Source organism: Anarrhichthys ocellatus, unplaced genomic scaffold (assembly GCF_004355925.1).
Source record: "Anarrhichthys ocellatus isolate YVR2014 unplaced genomic scaffold, GSC_Weel_1.0 scaffold23, whole genome shotgun sequence".
NCBI lineage: Eukaryota > Metazoa > Chordata > Actinopteri > Perciformes > Anarhichadidae > Anarrhichthys > Anarrhichthys ocellatus.
In genome coordinates this window covers 4,828,595-4,847,125 of record NW_022280053.1, presented here as the reverse complement: position 1 = coordinate 4,847,125, position 18,531 = coordinate 4,828,595, and the positions used below count along the sequence as shown (strand labels likewise).

At 42.3% G+C, this 18,531-nt stretch overlaps 2 protein-coding genes across 14 annotated transcripts in view; both read right to left on the bottom strand.

The window, feature by feature from the left end:
• nup214 (nucleoporin 214) overlaps positions 1–4,564 on the bottom strand; it is a 28,539-nt gene extending 23,975 nt beyond the window's left edge. For all 10 annotated transcript variants that reach the window (XM_031860396.1, XM_031860390.1, XM_031860391.1 and 7 more), the window contains exons 1-9: positions 3,782–4,564; positions 2,848–3,043; positions 2,592–2,746; positions 2,010–2,208; positions 1,860–1,930; positions 1,684–1,747; positions 1,407–1,510; positions 675–781; positions 472–541 (exon numbers count right to left, since the gene is read on the bottom strand). In XM_031860396.1, coding sequence (XP_031716256.1) covers positions 472–541; positions 675–781; positions 1,407–1,510; positions 1,684–1,747; positions 1,860–1,930; positions 2,010–2,208; positions 2,592–2,746; positions 2,848–3,043; positions 3,782–3,823 — 1,008 coding nt within the window. In that variant the 5' untranslated portion in view covers positions 3,824–4,564. The remainder of the gene's footprint in view (positions 1–471; positions 542–674; positions 782–1,406; positions 1,511–1,683; positions 1,748–1,859; positions 1,931–2,009; positions 2,209–2,591; positions 2,747–2,847; positions 3,044–3,781) is intronic.
• A 101-nt stretch (positions 4,565–4,665) lies between these two features.
• nacc2 (NACC family member 2) overlaps positions 4,666–18,531 on the bottom strand; it is a 29,668-nt gene continuing 15,802 nt past the window's right edge. Inside the window, exons 1-7 of one of the 4 annotated variants that reach the window (XM_031860401.1) lie at positions 16,341–18,523; positions 15,086–15,267; positions 14,212–14,976; positions 12,484–12,660; positions 10,904–11,009; positions 10,566–10,663; positions 4,666–10,468 (exon numbers count right to left, since the gene is read on the bottom strand). In XM_031860401.1, coding sequence (XP_031716261.1) covers positions 9,936–10,468; positions 10,566–10,663; positions 10,904–11,009; positions 12,484–12,660; positions 14,212–14,976; positions 15,086–15,197 — 1,791 coding nt within the window. In that variant the 5' untranslated portion in view covers positions 15,198–15,267; positions 16,341–18,523 and the 3' untranslated portion in view covers positions 4,666–9,935. Of the gene's footprint in view, positions 10,469–10,565; positions 10,664–10,903; positions 11,010–12,483; positions 12,661–14,211; positions 14,977–15,085; positions 15,268–16,340; positions 18,524–18,531 lie in introns of those variants that run through there. The other 3 variants (XM_031860403.1, XM_031860404.1, XM_031860402.1) reach the window with 3 other exon arrangements.

Below are 18,531 nucleotides of genomic sequence, written 5' to 3'. Positions count from 1 at the left end.
ACTTAAGACCGAAGATAACACTATTTGTTTTGTAGTGGAGACCTCATACAGTAAATTGGAAAAACTTCAGGATATCCACAAGCTGTCCTTAAGAAGGCTAGTTAAGCAATCGGCATTGGGTTTGTTGACTGTATGTGGGGGAAGCTCTGCTAGCATAAATTATTTGAAAGTGGTTTTAGTGAGAAGAACTTTGTAGAGCAGTTATGTAACTCTCTTTGACACTTTGGAGCATGTCATAATGCAGGGCTCAGGGCTCAGGACTCATGCTTTACATTGGACAACTCTTTAATTTAGGTGCACCAACATTTTTCACCTCCCCTTGTTGTGCCGCAATACCACATTTAAGGGCCTGTGTCCATATAACGTTTTGTTTTTTTTCTCAAAACTATACGGATCTTAGTTTACTTCACTCCTGGAATTTAAATGGAAAAATACACCTTTCATTTCTAGTTATATTACTAGTATAGGTACCTTGTCCTCTGGTCTGGCGGCTATGACGCTGACTTCAATGGAAGCCGCTGATGCCGCAAACACAAGGTCCCTGGATGAAATAAATAGATGAAGCAAAACATTACACCAATTCAACATGACACTGAAATAAATCAAACTTAAGCTGATAAACAACACAATGATCGTGCTTTTGGGTGGCTCCTCTAAATGGTGGTCATTCTTACCAGTCCTCCACATGGCTCAGAAAGTAGTGGTGCTGTCGCTCAGTGCAGCTGCCGTACACCGTGTCACTAAAGTTCAGATACTTTGTCTCTATCTTCTCATCCTTCTTCTACAAAAAACAAAAACATAAACAAATCACACTTCAACACATTTGCTTCATGTACATTCACACGCTGGAACAACAGATGAAACGTCTGTTTCTAGCTGCTTAATAGTTTAATTTTACCAGAAAGAACGCCACCACAGATACTGAGAAGTACATGCTGGTCATTAGACATCCAGCTGTGATTTAAAATGTTAAAATACTCAGCCACACAGTTGAAATGAACATGGAGACCTCAGTAGCTCTATGAAACCAACAACAGCCTTATACTGTATGGCTCAGCCGTCATTTGCATGAAGCGTCCTACTCAAATTACAATACTTACAGAGGCGCATGAGAGCTGCAGTAGCAGCCTATATGTGCCTACAGAGCCACTACACAAGAATACGGTGACAGCACAAAGTGTGTGGCCTTCAAAGCTACAATATAGAATCTGGCAGAGCATCTAATGCTACACTGGTTTCTTCACCTTGCTGTTGTGGCCATGTGGAGAAAATATCTTCAATCAAACACGAAACATTCACGTGAATTTCAAAAGGAAATATATTTAACTTCATTGAAGACTGGAGGGGTGAAACCCGACAATAACCCAAATGTGATTGGGTGGAGTGTGGATGTACGGCGTACTCACAGGAAGGGAGATCAACACTAGCTCGGGAGGGGTCTCCAGGGACCCATCTGCAGCAGCGTAAACCACCGCAAACACAAAGGTTCTCAGCCACAGCACATCCAGAACTGTGAGAGACAACGGGAAGGAGAGGCATTAGCCGCAGATGGGATTCAAACACAGTCATGAAAGTCAAACTAAATGACGTAACATGTATTATACTGGTTTTATATGCATTTCATAATCAAGCTCAGTTTTCGGGCGTACAACACAGCTGTTAACACGTTTTTATTTGTCTTACCTTTGACAGGTTGGTCAGAGGTGTAGAAGTGTGGACATGGGATACATTTTTTCTCTTCCAGTGCCTTTTCAGAGGAGGAGAAAGTCAGTTATCCATCTTGTCAGTCATTGAATGCTGCAGCTCTGACGGAGCAATGAGTGCTTTATTCTTAATCACGGTGATTTAGGTTCACTTACTGGTGTATACTGACTGACTGTGGAATTCATTTTTCCTGCAGCGACTTGTTTTCCTTTTGGACTCCAGCAAACTGTGTGAAACAAAGTACATTAACTAAAGATATAAGGAGAACAGGTGAACTCAACTAGTATGTGCAGTCTCCCACTTACTACATGTGATGCCGCTTGAAGCTGGTAGCTCAGCCTGCACTCTGACACCGTCGGTAACATCCAAAATCATCAAACGGCCGTCAGACAGAGAGGCAGCCAACATGGACACCTGTCCAGGATTCCACTTCAGGTCTTGCACTACAGTGCCGGGGGGTACTGCTGGCAGTAAGGATGCAAATGGCAGCTTCTGTGGTCTCGCCTGGAAAGGCAAAAATAAAAGATGAATAAATGAACATCGGGGAAAGAGAAGTAGTCACATTTAAAATGTAGACTATGCCCATCTGCAGTAGAGGTTTACAAACTTTGGATTCATGAATTTGAATTGAATTGAATTTTAAATAACTGCTGAATGTGTTTTCTTAATGTTTGGGGCTGCTGCACATAATTGGATAGCTCTGGATGATAATGTCAGCTTAAAAAGTTCACCAAATGTCCATTGGAACAGAGTCAGCACATCGGACAAATACTTAGTGGAGGATCGTGGTGATCCCGAGACCTTCAGTGCTGCACAGCTAGCCGATCTTCAACCATCTGTTCATGTTTGTTAAGTAAACAAACACATATAAATACTAAAGCAGTCACCTTGTTCACGAAGGTGCGGACGTCATAGAACGTGAGGGACAAGCCCGCCCCCTCAGACATGCCACACACTGACAAAGTGAGTTCATCACAGCTGAGAGCCAAGTGGTGCAGAGCCAGTTCCACAGTCACCTCCGCCAACGCAGCTCTCCCCTCGACTAGAACAGAAGAGGAACATTTGATTGCATTGTGGGAAAGAGACATGGGAAACTAGATTGGATAAATATTCAAATTAAAAACTGTACGGTCACACGCATACTTATTTCGTTGGCGTTGCCGTCAAACGTATCAGCAGACAGGATGTCTCGTGTTTGGTAAACTTTGAATGTTCTGTCGAGCCCGACGAAAGTTAAACCAAATTTGTTCGAGATGGTGAGCAGACTGCTTCTTTCTCTCGGCAAATCTTCAGCAGGGTCAAAGACTCTCGTTTTCTTCATCTGACGAAACTGAAAATCCTGAAGAAGGAAACACACAAGTACTGATTGTTACTTTAGGGTGAACAGTTAGGGGTGGTTCACGTTATGTGGTTCCAGTTCAATAACTGCAAACTAAACCGTACCTCCCTCTAGGATGAAATGCAATACAGTACAAGAAACATTTCTTTAACTGTGGGAAACATGAAGCGGGCTGCTTTGCTTTTAAACAAGTAGCTGACCTACTTTCAACTTGACTGGTTGGTGCACAACTCGGGTAACGTTAAGTGACGCAGAGTCTCAAAATGAAAGTTTAAACCTAGGTTGACGCAGGCACGTCACGTTAGCTAATGATGCTAAGCTATATCTTAGTTACTGAACTTGACAAGTGTTAAATGTCTTAATTTCACACACACAGGACATTGTTAAGTCCCATGCTGTCACGTTAACGTTCAACTCTTTAATGAGGCTAACGTTACAAGATGTGGCGGATGTGCTAATAGCTAACGTGTTAGCATAAGTAGCTGGCTACAACGTCAGAAGATAAAAGTAGGTTTTTCTTTACTTTTAAGCGGTTACCAACGTCTCTAACTGTTATTGTGTCCAAGTTAATATGGCTCCTTAACGTTGTATGCTTTGTGGTGTAGTTATCTAAACGGAAAACATAAACCAGGCCAGCTAGCCAACCAGCTAAGCTAGCCGGAACCATAGAACTCAGTGCGAGCTAACATTAGCTCACACGTGCTAACTTGTCAACACAACTTGTGGATAACGTCATACCTTCATTTCCCTCTCAGGAGGGGAGTCTGTGTCGTCACTCATTTTGAGGGACAGAAGCTATTGCTTCTCCTGTAGATCTCTTGTATTTTGTTTATTTTCTCCTCGTCTGTATCTGAGACAATTTTCCGATCAACTTTTAGTCTGTCAGCGCAGCTGAACACACGCCGCGCGATTTTGCCATAGAAAAAACGTCACAGCTACGCAGGATGACAAGTAGATCCCAGAGCACCCTGAGCCCACACGAGCTCGACTACACCTCCTCTACAAAATGGGGACAATTTCTGGCATATTTTTGGAATAATGTAGGGTACTATTTAAAGACAAACACAAAATAGATCAAGCTCCAATGCAGATTTAAAAAAAGAAGAATTTATGAAGAAATTACGTTAACAAATTTCCCCCCAAAACACTATTACCAAGCCATTACTCCACTTTTCTGTCCTGCGAGGATTAGGTTAATATCAATCTAATAACAAACACTTTGCGATTAAATCAGTCAAATAACATTTAACAAATAGGATACCACAGAGGCCTCGTAAACTAAACTTTAAGCACAATTAAATTGCTTTTCCTCAAATGGAAATTCTAAATAGACCAGGACTGAAATCTTAAGGATTGTGATTAACTAACTTTTGTCAAGATGATGTGATTTCCCTCCTTGAAAATGTCCTGCTATATTTTATGTGAATCCAAATGTAAGCATTTCCATAATACATCACAACTTGCAAACACTTTTCAAACAAGGTTGAAATGAGATCCTCTTGTGTAAAGGGTATTTGTGATCAAATATTGGTATTGGTCAAATCCCTGAAGGTACACAGCTTTCTTATAGAAACAACCTAATAGCATATACAAACAGAGACAAAAGAAAGAGGAGGGCAGTATATGGTGAAGTAAGGACTTTTATTAGAAAGCAGAGTTTTCTGTATTGCATTTAAAGAAATCAGGTACTCCTGGACTACACAACTGAAACTGGTGATGGCAAATACCATGATGGGAATGAAAGGTAGATTCTTATGCAACATCAAAAGTGGCAACTTGCATTTCTGTTGTATATATTATTGATGCTTGAGTCAGAAGGCGCATAAACATTTTAACATTTTTCATTTGAAACATAAAGCAGTATCAACACTGAAATTGTCCCATCCCAGTTTGCCTGGTCCAAGCCCTGTCGATAGTGAAGAACGTTGCCACGATCAAAGTGTAGGGTTGCATGATAAGACCTTTTGCCATATGGACTATTGTCCATTGAGAGGTTACCAATTAGCCCAGACTTAGGATCAAGTCCGGCACATGCTTATTATTAGAGCGTTACAGATGTGGTCCATGTCAACATAGGACAGCTCTGTTCACGAAGCACCAAGGTATCAGTCAAACATCAGTCAGTCCTCCTTGCAGAGACACACACTTATAACCAAGAAGGCTCGAGTTTATCATGTCCCTCCCCTCCGGAAAGTAAGCTAGCACAGACCAAAGCGAGCTGGAGAAAGACAAAGCAAATAGCAAGAGCACAGCAATTCATGTCAGATCTCCCATAATGCACTTTGGGTCTCATCCCTATTGTGATTGTCAGCGCTCTGAACACATGGCTTTAAAAGTTGCGGTTTCTCGTTGTTCGCCAAACCCTCGGTCACTCTTTCCTACAATTTTTCTAAGTAGTTCTAAAGTGCTGGCATTATGTTCAAGGACACATACATACAAACTTTTAGTGCATTTTTTCTGAGTCTGCTGAAAGTTCAAATGCACACTCAACTGGGTAGTTAGTCTATGAATTCCACTCTTAATCACTACTTTGCTGTCATAATTGTTTGAACTTGACACAAACAGTCAATAAAAGGCCTGGGTGTGTGATAAAAATACAACCCTACTCATCGCAAGACTCCAAAGTCTTTGTTTGCCAACAGTGACAACAGTTATTCAGCTTAAATTACATGGTGCATAAAGATCAGAGGTTTCATTGGGTTAGAGTGAGTGTCTGAATGGCATGCATTTTTATAATACAAGTGTCTCTTTTGCATATAAATGTTTTGTTTTCAGAATAAACCAGTCAATGGAACAAAACTGTGCCCATCAGATTCTACAGTAATGGGGATGAACGGAGCACTACGTAAGGTTTTAGAAAGTAAGTAACAATTTATTTGCAAAGAAATGTTTGTGAAAACAGGTTATTTTCAACCAACAATCCCATTCTATCTATTTTCTTGTTATTTCCAACGATCATCTAGGTGAATGGCAGATATTGCAAAAGACAAGTTTCTGTCATTAAATTTAAAACAAAATTAAAAACAATCTCAACTACAGAGTTTTCTGTGAAGGAGACACTGGTTCAATCAAAATATATTTGTAAAATACATAACATTACATACATTTTACATGACTTTTTGCTTTTAGCCACTTCAAACAGTTCACCCTTCCCAAGGCTTAGCCGTGACATTCTCTGAGAATATCTCAGTTTATAGTGCAACATCATTCAATTTTAAATCCACCCTGCGCAAGAGAAATAGACCTTAAGCAGAAGAGAAGCCAGAGAAGTTTTTCCTAAAAAGGTTGGAATTTTTTGTTGGCTGGGACAGAGTCGGAAATATTTAGCTTGAAGGCAGACGAACAGTGAAAAAGCTGAAATGTGAATGCAGAGGGAAATAAATGTTTATGCACGTGGGATTATTTAGTGAGGACTATTCCAAAGTGAAGTCTCTCAATGGCCTCATCATCAATTTCAACACGGGAATGCAATAGATATAATTTTAAATACTTTTTTTGGAGGTCTGTCAATTGTATAAATATTGTGAGGATGTCAGTCAGGAGGTTGTTGCTGATTAGCTGTTGAATGCATCTAAGTACAGTAAATCTGTTATGAGTTCAACTGGCAAACATAAAGTGAGAAGATGAGTGAATGCAATATTAAATTATACTGAGCAAAGGTTCTTTGATTCTAATTTTAGAAACGGAAAACATCAGTCAATGTCTGTATCCTACCCCTACATGTACTTTGTCTTGTTCGTCTCCGATCATAAAGGTTCACGTCACAACAACATCCACACAGTCACAGTCTAAGGCACTGCTCCACGCCCCTTTATCCCTACAGGGGAGTATATCAATGTTCCCCACCCTATATTATTTACTCACCCATTTGAACTGGAGTTTATTTCATATTCCTCAAAGTTAAAAGTAGTGGCCGTGCAACAACAACAAAAAAATTGCCTGTAAAAAAAAAAAAAAAAGAACCAAAAGCAAAAATGGATTGTGCATGAGCATACAAGGAGAAAATAGAATATAAATAGATATGTCAGCACAGTTTAATAGTAGAGTACAGGTTTCGATTTTTTGGGGCAGCAGGCTTACAAGCTATTTTGTGATCTGAAGTAATAACTGTGAATTTGGTTGACTTCCAAAATGATGTACATTTTGGGAAGACTGTTACCTTAGTTGACAAATCAGAAGTGCAGGTGATCTCATAAAGTCCAGTAATAAAGAATATCTTTATTTTTCTTGTAAGCAACTTTAGGAACCGAAGCTCAATAAATTAAAAACAACATAAAGATATAATTTGTTGAATCTTGAAGTCTGTACAGATTTGTGAACAAATTACGAGCTTGTTGGGATAATATAGAATAAACCATGGAGTATAAAAGCATCACCAAGTTTACTATGTCAGAGAAATACTCCCTGCTGTTCACTACCTTGGAAGACCAGTTTAAAAATCATTAAATCACTCAAATTTAGGCTTGAACATCATACAGCCTCATGCAATTGAGGACAAAGTGAGTCATGTAAAAAAACGAGTATTTGACCATTATTCAATCAAGGCTTGGACCCCTCCCCAAAGCAGTGCTACAGTTTACATTCACTCATCATCCCAGTCTTTCTATCACAGCCCTGTTTCATCTATGGTGGATCACAATTACTCCAAAAGAAAAAGAAGAAACCTAGATACTGTAAACGTTAATATTATTATTACCTAGTGCAATTATAACTCTGTTTCTTGTGCAGAGCCATCTTACAGCTTCTTCTAAAGAATCTGACAGAAGTCACGTAAACACAACCTTTGAGCACCGCACTGAAGCAGAAACAAACGGATCAAATATCTCGGGCATATACTGTATTTTTTTGCTTGGTTGTTGGCTTATGCCATCAATTTTTACAGTTGAAAAGTGGTAATTTTGCCAATAACTTTGGGGCTCATTCAATTTGATGGTCTGACCTTGTGATTCAATGTGCTTTGACGCGAAAAACAAAAAACATACAACAGTGTATCTCTTAAAATCAATGCACAAAAGAATAAAGGAAGGTTGTTTGGACTATGTCCCTATACGCGTGGCAGAAAGCATGAACAGCAGAACAGATATCAAAAAAAAAGAAAAAGAAAATGAGTATGACACATACAGGTTTTTGACCCTGTTAGACATTGCTTCACTCCGCCCCCTTCCGAAATATAGAAAGTTATCTTTCAGAAAGACCTCTCTTTTGTCTTTACAAACCCACAATCTTCTCATCAAATAAACAATCAGGGTGATGTGGAGGACATTTTCAGTTTTTAGTACAGTCACATTTTGCCTAAACTCCTTAGTTTCCCACCCTTTGACGTCGAGTGCAAATGCAATAAGCCAGCAGAAATTGCTCTTATAAGTGTTATTCAATAATTTACCCCCCCCCCCCCCCCCAACCCCACCCCAGGAAAAAAAAAAAGAAAAAAGAAATAAACAGGATGGAAGCAGGGCCATGTAGTCTCGGTGCCATTAATCACACCACCACATCAAGGTGAAACAGTGCTTCTCTCTTCTACCGCTCAGTGTAGTGCGCTTCCTCCTACTACTCCATTAATTCAATCTCCTCTACACGTGGTGACAGCACGCCCCAGAGTTAGAAAAGACAAAGTAATCGGTATTGTGTGAAAGGCAGTCGATCCCGCGTCACACCCCAGTCAGTTCCGGACACGTGTCGGACTGAGGTCACATCCCAGTGAGAAATGGAAAGAAGTCCTTGAACGGCATATCTGGAGGCAACAGTAGCTGTTTGCTTATTTAGATGCAGGTTTGTGGCTTTGTTGATGTTTGCAGTAATTCTCTGTATCCATTGTTTGTATTCATGCATGCAAGCTTGGGTTTTAGTGCATGTTCTTGTCCGTGTCTCTCTCTTTATCTCCAAGACAGAATGATGTAATCGAAGAGGATTTTTTTTTCAAAGATGAAAAGCACTGTTCAAATTTTTTTTTTTTGGGACAGTGAATATTTTTCCTGCTTCGATGCAGATATTAAAGGCCAAGTATCATAAGGTGTGAAATGTGCACATATGCGTGTGTGGATCTGTATGTGTGTGTGTGTGTGTTTGGAAGGGGCGGTCTGGAGCAGACACAGGCATCACATTGACAATCTAATCCAATATGTCACGGCCAGATATGCATGAAAACCCAACTCCATGTGATAGATTATTTGTTGGATTGTCAGGAAGTCTTTAGCTTTCCTAAAAAATGACGTGGCGCTTTAACACAAAGGAAAATTGTTCTGTCTAACGATGGTAATGCAGTAGATGACCTTTAATTATAATACAGGCGTCGTTATATATTCATACATATTTATCATACAACAAATAAGCCGCTTTTTAAAAGAGCTTCGGTTTTTTTTCAAAGGTTGCTTGGGTAATTTTTTTTAGATGTGGCAAAAAAACAAAAAACAATCATTTTATAAACCATTATACCACAATCCATAAACTGCCAGCAAAGGCGCCATTGCTTTTGTAAAACACTTGAAATTATGAATCATTCCAGCAGTTTGTTCTGCTATCAGGTCTTTGACATATTGCTGCAGGAGCCCGAATACTGAGTAAATACCGAGTATACTAAGGAAAGGGTGGAGCAGGAAGGGTGGATTTTCTTAATGTGCTAATGCCATGCCTGTGTCTACATTTTTTTATGAATAATCTACTTCCACTATCAGTAAGTATGCGTGGACACGAGCACACGGGTGCGCATGCATGTGTGACAAATTCCTGTATAGTAAGATCTACGAGCGCAGCTTCTTGTGCCGAATAATTCCCGTTGAGGAAGCACAGAGGAGAAGAAAGAGTGGTGGACGAGATGTTAGAGTAGGAGAGCAAGCCAAAGAAAATGCGGTGTTAAAACAAATTTCCCAACGTGAGCGGCAGCCCGAAGGGACATTCACTGTCCGTTCACCCTCAGACCTTGTCCAAAATTTTCCACTTCCTGCTCTGGCGGCGTGTCGCCAGAATTGCCTGCCTCAGCTCCTGGGATCAAAGTTGGCGCCCCCAGTGATCCGTCCGCACCTTCTAGCCCAGCATCATCCTCATCTTCCTCCTGATCCTCCTGGACCACTCCCTCGCCTTCACCTTCAGCCTCTGCTCCAGCTGCCCCAGACCCGGGGCTGCTGTCTGCCAGCGGTGGGTGAGTCCTGAGAGGGTCCTTGCGATCGGGATACAACCTTTGGTCTAGGGCCTTGAAGTCAGGCTCGAAGGGGAGGGATACCCCTGGTTGAGAGGCACTAAGCGCCAGGCCCAGACCCACAGCAGCACCCATGCCCATTCCTGCACGGTACACCTCCATTCCGTCAGGCAGCATCGACTTGATCTTGGGCAACCATCGCTTGCGGACACGCCTCGCATTTGTGCACATGTCAGCAGCAATCACATTCATTTCACTCTCCTTGAAGTTAGGGTTGAAATTTTGACAGTAGACTGTGAAAGAGAGAAAAAACAACAAACTCCATGTTGACAACTTGTGCTCTTTTGCAATTCTATCCCATATATCTGATGATTTAGACAGTGAACCTACGTTTGACAGCGTTGAGGACCCTGCTGTCCAGGGGTTTCCTACTGGGGTCACTAGTCGAGGAGCGGATACCTGTCCCACAGCTATTGGCTAAAGTGTTTCTGCAGGGACACAGAGTCAACACCAGGGGGCAGAGTCAGCAGCAGGCACATACAGTAGACAAACATGGGAACACACACACAACCAACCGCATTGCACAACATGGCCACAGATGGAGTGTGAAAGTTGGTTTGAGACAACAGCGGCAGTGTTGGAGTTGTACAAATAACTCAGATCTTACAGTAAGCCCTTAAAGACTCGTACAAACTGTTCTCCTTAGTTGTGCATATCTTTACACTCACCTATCGAAGAACGTGGCTAGCAGACGGCGAAGCAAGACTTTGTGTTTGATACCAGCACATAGATGACAATTCATCAGCTGTCCTCGAGTCATGAACACCTGTGTACCTGGTGTAGGAAAAAAAATTAAAAAAAATAAAAATTAAAAAAAAAAAGGATTTGCTGAGAAAACTACTCGTATTACAATCCATTTGTCTTTTCACATTCTAGGGCTTTGTCCTTTTTCTCTTTGGCCCTATTGCCAGTTGATCTTTTATTCTTCTGCTACAGTTTGAAATGAATGTTCAAGGATATCTTTCACGCAGGTAAACAAAGCTCCAGCTGTGACAAAGTAAAATCAGAAATCGGGAGAGGAATTTATGTTGAAGGCCATAAAAACAGCACACTATTAAATTACTTGGCACTGCTTTCTTTTGAAAAGCATCACTTTCACATTCATGTATTGTATTCTGTATCTTTCATGCCGACTATGTAACTGAATAATCTGTTATGTTCTGCTATGTTCCATTGTGTTTCTAAATTACATCAGAATCTGATAGAATCTGCAGCATGCGGTAACTTTTTGACCTCTTGTACCAGAAAGTTTTTTAAGTGATTACTGACTCCAACTTGCAGTGTTCAGGCTCTGTTCTTTTGTCTGAAAAGATTCAATACTAAATTGATTAAACCTCCTTTATATGAATTACATTATCTACATGTTGAATGGTACCTGGTCTCTTTGAAAGTCTCTGGTCTGACCGCTAAGAGCGATGTCTGGCAGTCACACCAAAGAGTTCAGTTTTTGTTTCATCATACCAAAAAAAAAAAATAGATATATTGTTCTTCATGCTCTCAGAGCCCTGTAAGGGCCATTTGGCAAACTCCCAGCAGGCTGTCATATGCTTTTTACTCTAGAGTGACTTCTGTCTCGTCACTCTACCATAAAGGTCTGATTGACGAGTACTGCAGAGATAGTTGTCCTTCTGCCACGGTCCTCAATCTCTGCAGAGAAGCTCTGCAGCTTTGTTCTGTCCCTTTCACATCACCACAGTGATGTGGCTCAAAACTACCATGGCGGCCAATCAGAATCGAGGGTCAGACGCTACTAAACGTTGTTTTCATTAGTGATGAGAAGTCAATTGAATGTTATTGATGTCCTTCAAATGGTTTAACCAAAATGTCCTAATTATATGGCTTAGCGCTAATTTATTTTAGAGCTAGAGTCCAGTCGCGGTGAAAGGTGATGAGTAGAGATCTCTGACGGCAGTCTCATACGGGTCAAATACAGGTCTCTTGCATAAAAGGGTAAGAGTCACTCGGATGTGGGGAACCTCCCACAGTTACTGATTTTTTTGCGAATAAGCGGCTCTACACAAAAGCCTTGATTTGAAAGGTTTTCTGTTTCACCTGCAGTTCTCTCATGTCCTGTATTTCACATCATCAGTTTTATTTGACCAACAATTGAATTTTAAATGATCTAAATGTGCAAAAGGGTGGAAGTAGGAATACTTTTCAAACTCACTACATACAAGTTACTCTCTGCATGTGTGCACGTGGTCAAATGTGAGCAAGTCAATGCGCGTGAGTGTGTGTGCGTGCCTACCAGCTACCAATTCCAGCTTCTCCCCAGGGTCCCCCTCAGTGTAGAGCTTAGGGTGGCAGCGGTAGCCTATCTGGCTGATGAGGCTCGCAGGCAGCGCCACCAGGTCCCTGCGGATCAGCACACAGTTGCGGCTCTCCAAGGCCAAGGGCATCGCTGCCATCTCTGGCTTCTCCTGGACTGATAAAAGCAAGCGAGAACAGAAAGGGATACGAAAGCTTTCGTTACAACAGCAAAACAGAAGCAGATAAATATGGATGCGTCCAGATAATTACTATAAACTACGAAAAACAACTAGCATCCATACCCTTCCGTGCCCTCTATCTAAAGAGAGGCTACACACTTTAATTAGTAAAGCAGGTTTGTGTAATCTCAGACAAGCTTGTTGTGTTTCAGAAATGTTTCAGAGCATTGCAGATGTATCCCAGATAAGTCATGATGCTGCATCCGCAACTTGAGTTTTTGGACGGGGGACAGATCCGAAGCTGGGTGTTAGGTTCTTACTCACAAAATGATTTCCCCTAACCTCTGGGATGACTTGTGAGAGTATGCACATGCACGCACCTCCTGTGCACGCACATGTAAACACAAGCACGTGCACACACACACACACACACACACACACACACACACACACACACATAGAGAACAGGAGAAATACATCTTTTAAATGTCCTGCACATGCACCTAGTGCATCTAGAAAAGTTTGATTAACGCATGTGCATTCACACTTAAACCTACCACACACGCATACACACAGGAAAGACGTGCATGGTTCTCAAATATCCCACAATGTCACCCTGGGGTGCTCTGATTGCAGATAGAGTGGTTTTCATAAATATCTGAAACTCTAGAATTTGACAAAGCTGCAGGATGTGTGGTGTGTGTGTGTGTGTGTACACATGCGTACGTGAGTTTATGTGTGAATGCAAACACAAGTGTGAATATACTGTAGCATCTATGCCTGTATGTGTAGGCAAACCTGCACCGACATGAAAACTATAACAAAATGCAGTACAGACCAGCTGTTGTAGCTGTGATAAGGAGGGTGTTGTTGGTCACGATGCACTCCAATCATAACTCCATAAAGCTATCTTTATGCTGAGAGAACCCACACACACACTGGAGGCACAACATCCTGCTTTTTCAAGATGCTCAGGATACATGATTTATGAAAGATTCAATAATGGAACTGGGATGAAATGAATGTGCATCAGTCTTTTTCTTTCTGGACAATGAGGAACTCTGTTCCATAAATCGGACATTCACGGGTGTATACAGTATTTCTGCAAGTCATGTCGAGTTTTACCTTTCTGTCGGTCTGATATCAAATTAATTTCCCCCATCTGAGCCAAAGGCAACTGAGAAAGTAATTCACTTACTCAGATCTTACATGAATAGATTTTGAAGATATTGGTGAGAGAATATTGATGCCGGCTTGACATTTAAATTGTCTTGTTAGCATTTTCTCATAACCGACTTTAATTGCTGGAGTTTAGAAGTAAATACTATAACAGCAATGAAATATTCTTGCTCGTTTGTCGTAAGATACCAACGTAACAGTAGGTTTTGACTTTAACTGAGAACATAATGTATTTTTAGAAGTTTTTAATGATGACAAATATTCAAGAGTAAAGCTTCAGCGATGAGTGCTCTGCACCAAATACACCAAAAGCACTGCAACACTTCACGAAAGATTTCATAAAAGCATCAATTCAACATAATACTCACTCCCGTAAGGGTTAGCTGAACGCCCATAGAGATGACTGTAGGAATCCTCTGTGATCCCATCATAGGGCTCTTCCTCAAACTCCTCATCCTCATTCTGGTAGGATGTAGGACTGTCAGTGGTTGGCAGGCTGGACGCTCCAGGACTGGACCTCTCAACTCCGGCTCCTCCTCCTGTTCCACCCCCACCGAGTCCTTGAAGGTGGTAAGAAGGCAAACCAGGGATGGCGGTCCCACCAGCCGTCGTGTAGAACAGTGAACTGGCCCTCGCCAGCCGACTCCCCAACTCCGAAGACGAAATCTTGCTTTGCGCCAAATGTGTTGTCAGGGGCGTCGGGTCGCCCCCTTCTAGTTTAATCTTACGTTGCGACATGAGTAAGGATGGAGACCAGCCCGGGGTTCCCAAAAGGGCAGCCACTGCTAGCCCGTTTCCATTATTACAAGGACTCTGCGGCTCGGATCCTGTTTCCTCTAAAGACCCTGCTGTTTGCGAGTCACAGTGAGGTGAGTTTGCCTTGAACATTAGGTCCATGCCTCTTTCAACTATATGCTGAATCTGGAGGTAGCCAGCTGTGTACATGACCACCAGCTGTTCACTAGCTGCCATTGTTAGCTTCCCTGTATAGCAGAAAGTGAGGATCTGCTCAAAGCAAGCAGGTGTGACTGAGGAGGGCAACTCAAACTGGCTCTTGGTGGAGCTGCTGAAGAGGTCACGAAAGTAGAGGCTGCTGGCAGCCAAAACGGCCCGGTGGGCTTTGAAAGCCTGACCTGGTTGATAGAAATAACAGAGAACAGAAAGAAAAAATAATTGATACACAAAAATTCTAGAATCTTTTCAAAGTTACTGGAACTAAAATAAGATTTCCTACGCACAAACCTTTGACCAGGATGGATACATCGCAGTAGTGTCCCAGCAGGCGCTGCTCATTAAGGGAGCCCAGAACTGTGGCTCCAAAGTTTGGGATCTCCACATGGAGCAGCTGGGACATGTTGGCCACAGAGGAAGAGGAAGGTGGGGTTTCAGATATTCAATGCAGACTCCGCCACTGAGAGAGGCATCTGCAAAAAGAAGGAATGTAGAATGCGTCGGTTAAACGAAATGCAGTGACAAGGAAGGAGTGCAAAGACAAAGCGTGAAAGAGGAAAAGACATGCCAGAGGTATAGGCAGAGAGGCGAGAAGGGAACATTGAGAGAATCTTAAAATGAAGGGAAAGAGCAAGAAGGAAAATAGAGTTGAGATGAAGTGAGAAAATGAATACGGTTGAGGGAGAAGTGAGAGGTGTGTGAAAGCGAGATGGATAAGCAGAGATAGTGGGTGAGACAGTAGAGAGAAAGGAGGAGTCAAGTCAGTCCACATAGAAAAGAAAAACCAATACAATGCCGTGCCTAGTGTACATGAGGACATTGTGAAATACCTTCAGGCTATGTTGTTTTAACTCGACTTAAATTCCCAAAACCTTGAACTCATTCCATGTATTGCACTTAGTGCATCAAGCTCGGACTTTGCCGACCTGTAAATCTGCCTTCACAACAACTTTTCTAAATGGAAGGAAAACCACACCGAATACAACCAGTTTTTCATGTCGGAGTTTAGAGATACTTCTTGATTTTGCTGACTCGTTCTACCGTTGTCAGCATTTACCCCCTTTCTAAACCTGGAAACCAAACAACCCAACACAACTCACGCCATACACACAATCTCCCACTAACTTTGATTTCATCCTTCTCAGTGAAATACTCCCGGCATGTTTGCGCCATCTTTCCCTCCCTGAACCTTGTGTCATTGTTTTGTTTTTTTCTCCCCACCAACCCACACACACAAACATATACGCACTGGTTTCATTATTAAGCAATGCTGCAGAACAGTTTCCAGGAATACAAACTGAAAAAAAATGTCACCGCCTCTCTTGCTAACACACACTCTCTCGCTCTCTCTCTCCCACCTCATGCACTCCATACAGACAAGCATGCACTCTGGCTTACTTACATAAAAGTGTAAACGCCTAAACGCCTAAACGCCTAAACACACACACACACACACACACTCACACACACTCACACACACACACACACACGTAGACTACAGGCTGCATAGGGAAATTACTGTGTACTCTGGCACGCAAGCACTCACCTGGGGAAACCAGCACACGACACTCTCTCTCACATGCACAAATGCAGAGAAAAGCGCTCACTGTTATCCCAGACAGTTCTGACCTGTGTAAGCCAGTCTTCTGGTTAAAACACACCATGGAGCCTTGGCAATCGCTAACACACCCGCAGCAGCCGGGACCAGGACAGAAGAGGAGTAGTTAGAGATGGAAGGAAAGCACTCTGATGTACTCCGTCTGGTCGACTCTCTCGTTCACTTAAAGTGTCATTCCCACTGTCTTGAAGATGATTCTCTCCCTGCTGTCTGACTGACTTTTCCTCTGTCTGTCTTCCCCCGGCCTATCCTCTATCTCTATATCCTCCAAAGCCCCATTCTCTTTGCTCACTGTCTGCCCTAGCGCTGTCTCAAAGCCTCCCTCTGCTTCCCTGTCATTATCTCTCTCCGTTTCTCTCCCCTCTCTCTATTCTCCAAGGGTTGAATTCAACAAGTGCCGCTGTAGAGAGAGAGAGAGAGAGAGATAAAGAGAATGGGGAGGGAGAAGGAGAGCAGAGCAGAGCGAATCAATGATGAAAGGAGTGGGAGGCTCACTGTGCGAGTGTGTGTGTGCATGTGTCTGCGCGCGTGTGTCTGATCAATGCAGTATCTATACGTCGCAGGGAGTGGGAGGGAGAGAAAAACACAGGCTACAGTTACAGACAGAGACTGGGCAGAGCTAGAGAGAAGCAACGGAGGGAGGGAGGCAGTGAGGGAGGGGAGAGTTGAGACAGAGAGAAAGTCATTTGAGGACAGTACGAGCAGAGAAAGACAATTAGGTTGAAGCAACTTCTGCCACTTGCCCCTGGACACAGATGCCTATATGGTCCAACAGAAAGGGGGTGGATGACTAAGACAAAAGAGAAATGAGAAAAGCTTCCAGAGGTCACAGCCACCATTAATTAATTAAACATAGAACAGCGAAACTTCTGAAATCCCTTTTTGACGCAAGTCTGGAGAGAATGCGTCACGGCGTCTTGGTAAAGCAGCACTTTGCTAAACTGGAAGCTTAAATACACGCAATCCTCTAATCCTTCCAATTGTAGAATTGAAAAGGTTCATCAAAAACACAAGCTGTCATTTCAAGGTATTTCCCATTGTCTTACAAATTTCGGAGGACAATAGTTAAAAAAAGAAAAGAAAATGGTTTTTACTTTTGAGCAAGTGTTGTGTATTTTCTCTGAATCATGCGAGGACCTCTCTGCCAAACACCTACACACGAGCGGAGAGAAGTTCTGGCTTCACGCAAGACTATTTTGTATTTTTTTTTTTCTACATGAATTGGTAATTTAACTGATTAATTCACGCCTCCACTTTGCTGGCTCAGCTTACTGAGGTGACTCTTTTGTGTTTTGTGTTGACCAGCACATGGAAGGCTTCCCTAAATGTTGCTTGATGTGGACGAGGGAGGACAGGAGCCAGATGTCACAGCCTGTGACAGGGAAGGAAAGATAAAAGAGAACAGCTAACAGAAAGGATACATTCCAGAACGATGTGTGTGTGGGAGGATCAGAATGCAAAATTGCTGTGACAGATGAGTGCGTTTGTACAATACTGTATGTGCGTACACACATACACATGCCAATGTTGTGTAATTTTTGCATGTCGGAGCAAAAACACAACGGAGGAAGCTCTCAGACCTTTGCACTGCATTTCGGTTGAGGAGACGGTAAACGTTTCAGCCAGTGATTTCGAAATCATTTCACCTCAACACACAATTTGTAAAAAAAAAAAATTGTAAAATGTCTCCAGAAAGACACATTGTGATTTTTTTTTTTTTTTTGATAAATAAACCTCAAGTGGTGAAAGTTGTGCCAAACTGAGCAAACTTTTACTCCTCAGTCACAGCGGAAATATGAAAGGGAGGATATCACAAAGTGATAAATAAAGTGAGTCAGACTTCGGTTTAGAGAGCTTTGCCCCAGCAGTGTGATATCTGCATGGCACATATAGCCACACATGAGTGAGCACACACAAAAAGCACAGTCGAACGCAGGAGACACAATTCTGCGAACACACTTAATCGAAACGGACGAACACACATCCCCCCATTCTCCTAAACGCACGCCAACAGTCAGGTAATCTCCCCGTGCACACTCAGCAATAGACAGACAGACAGACAGACAGACAGACAGACAGACAGACAGACAGACAGACAGACAGACAGACAGACAGACAG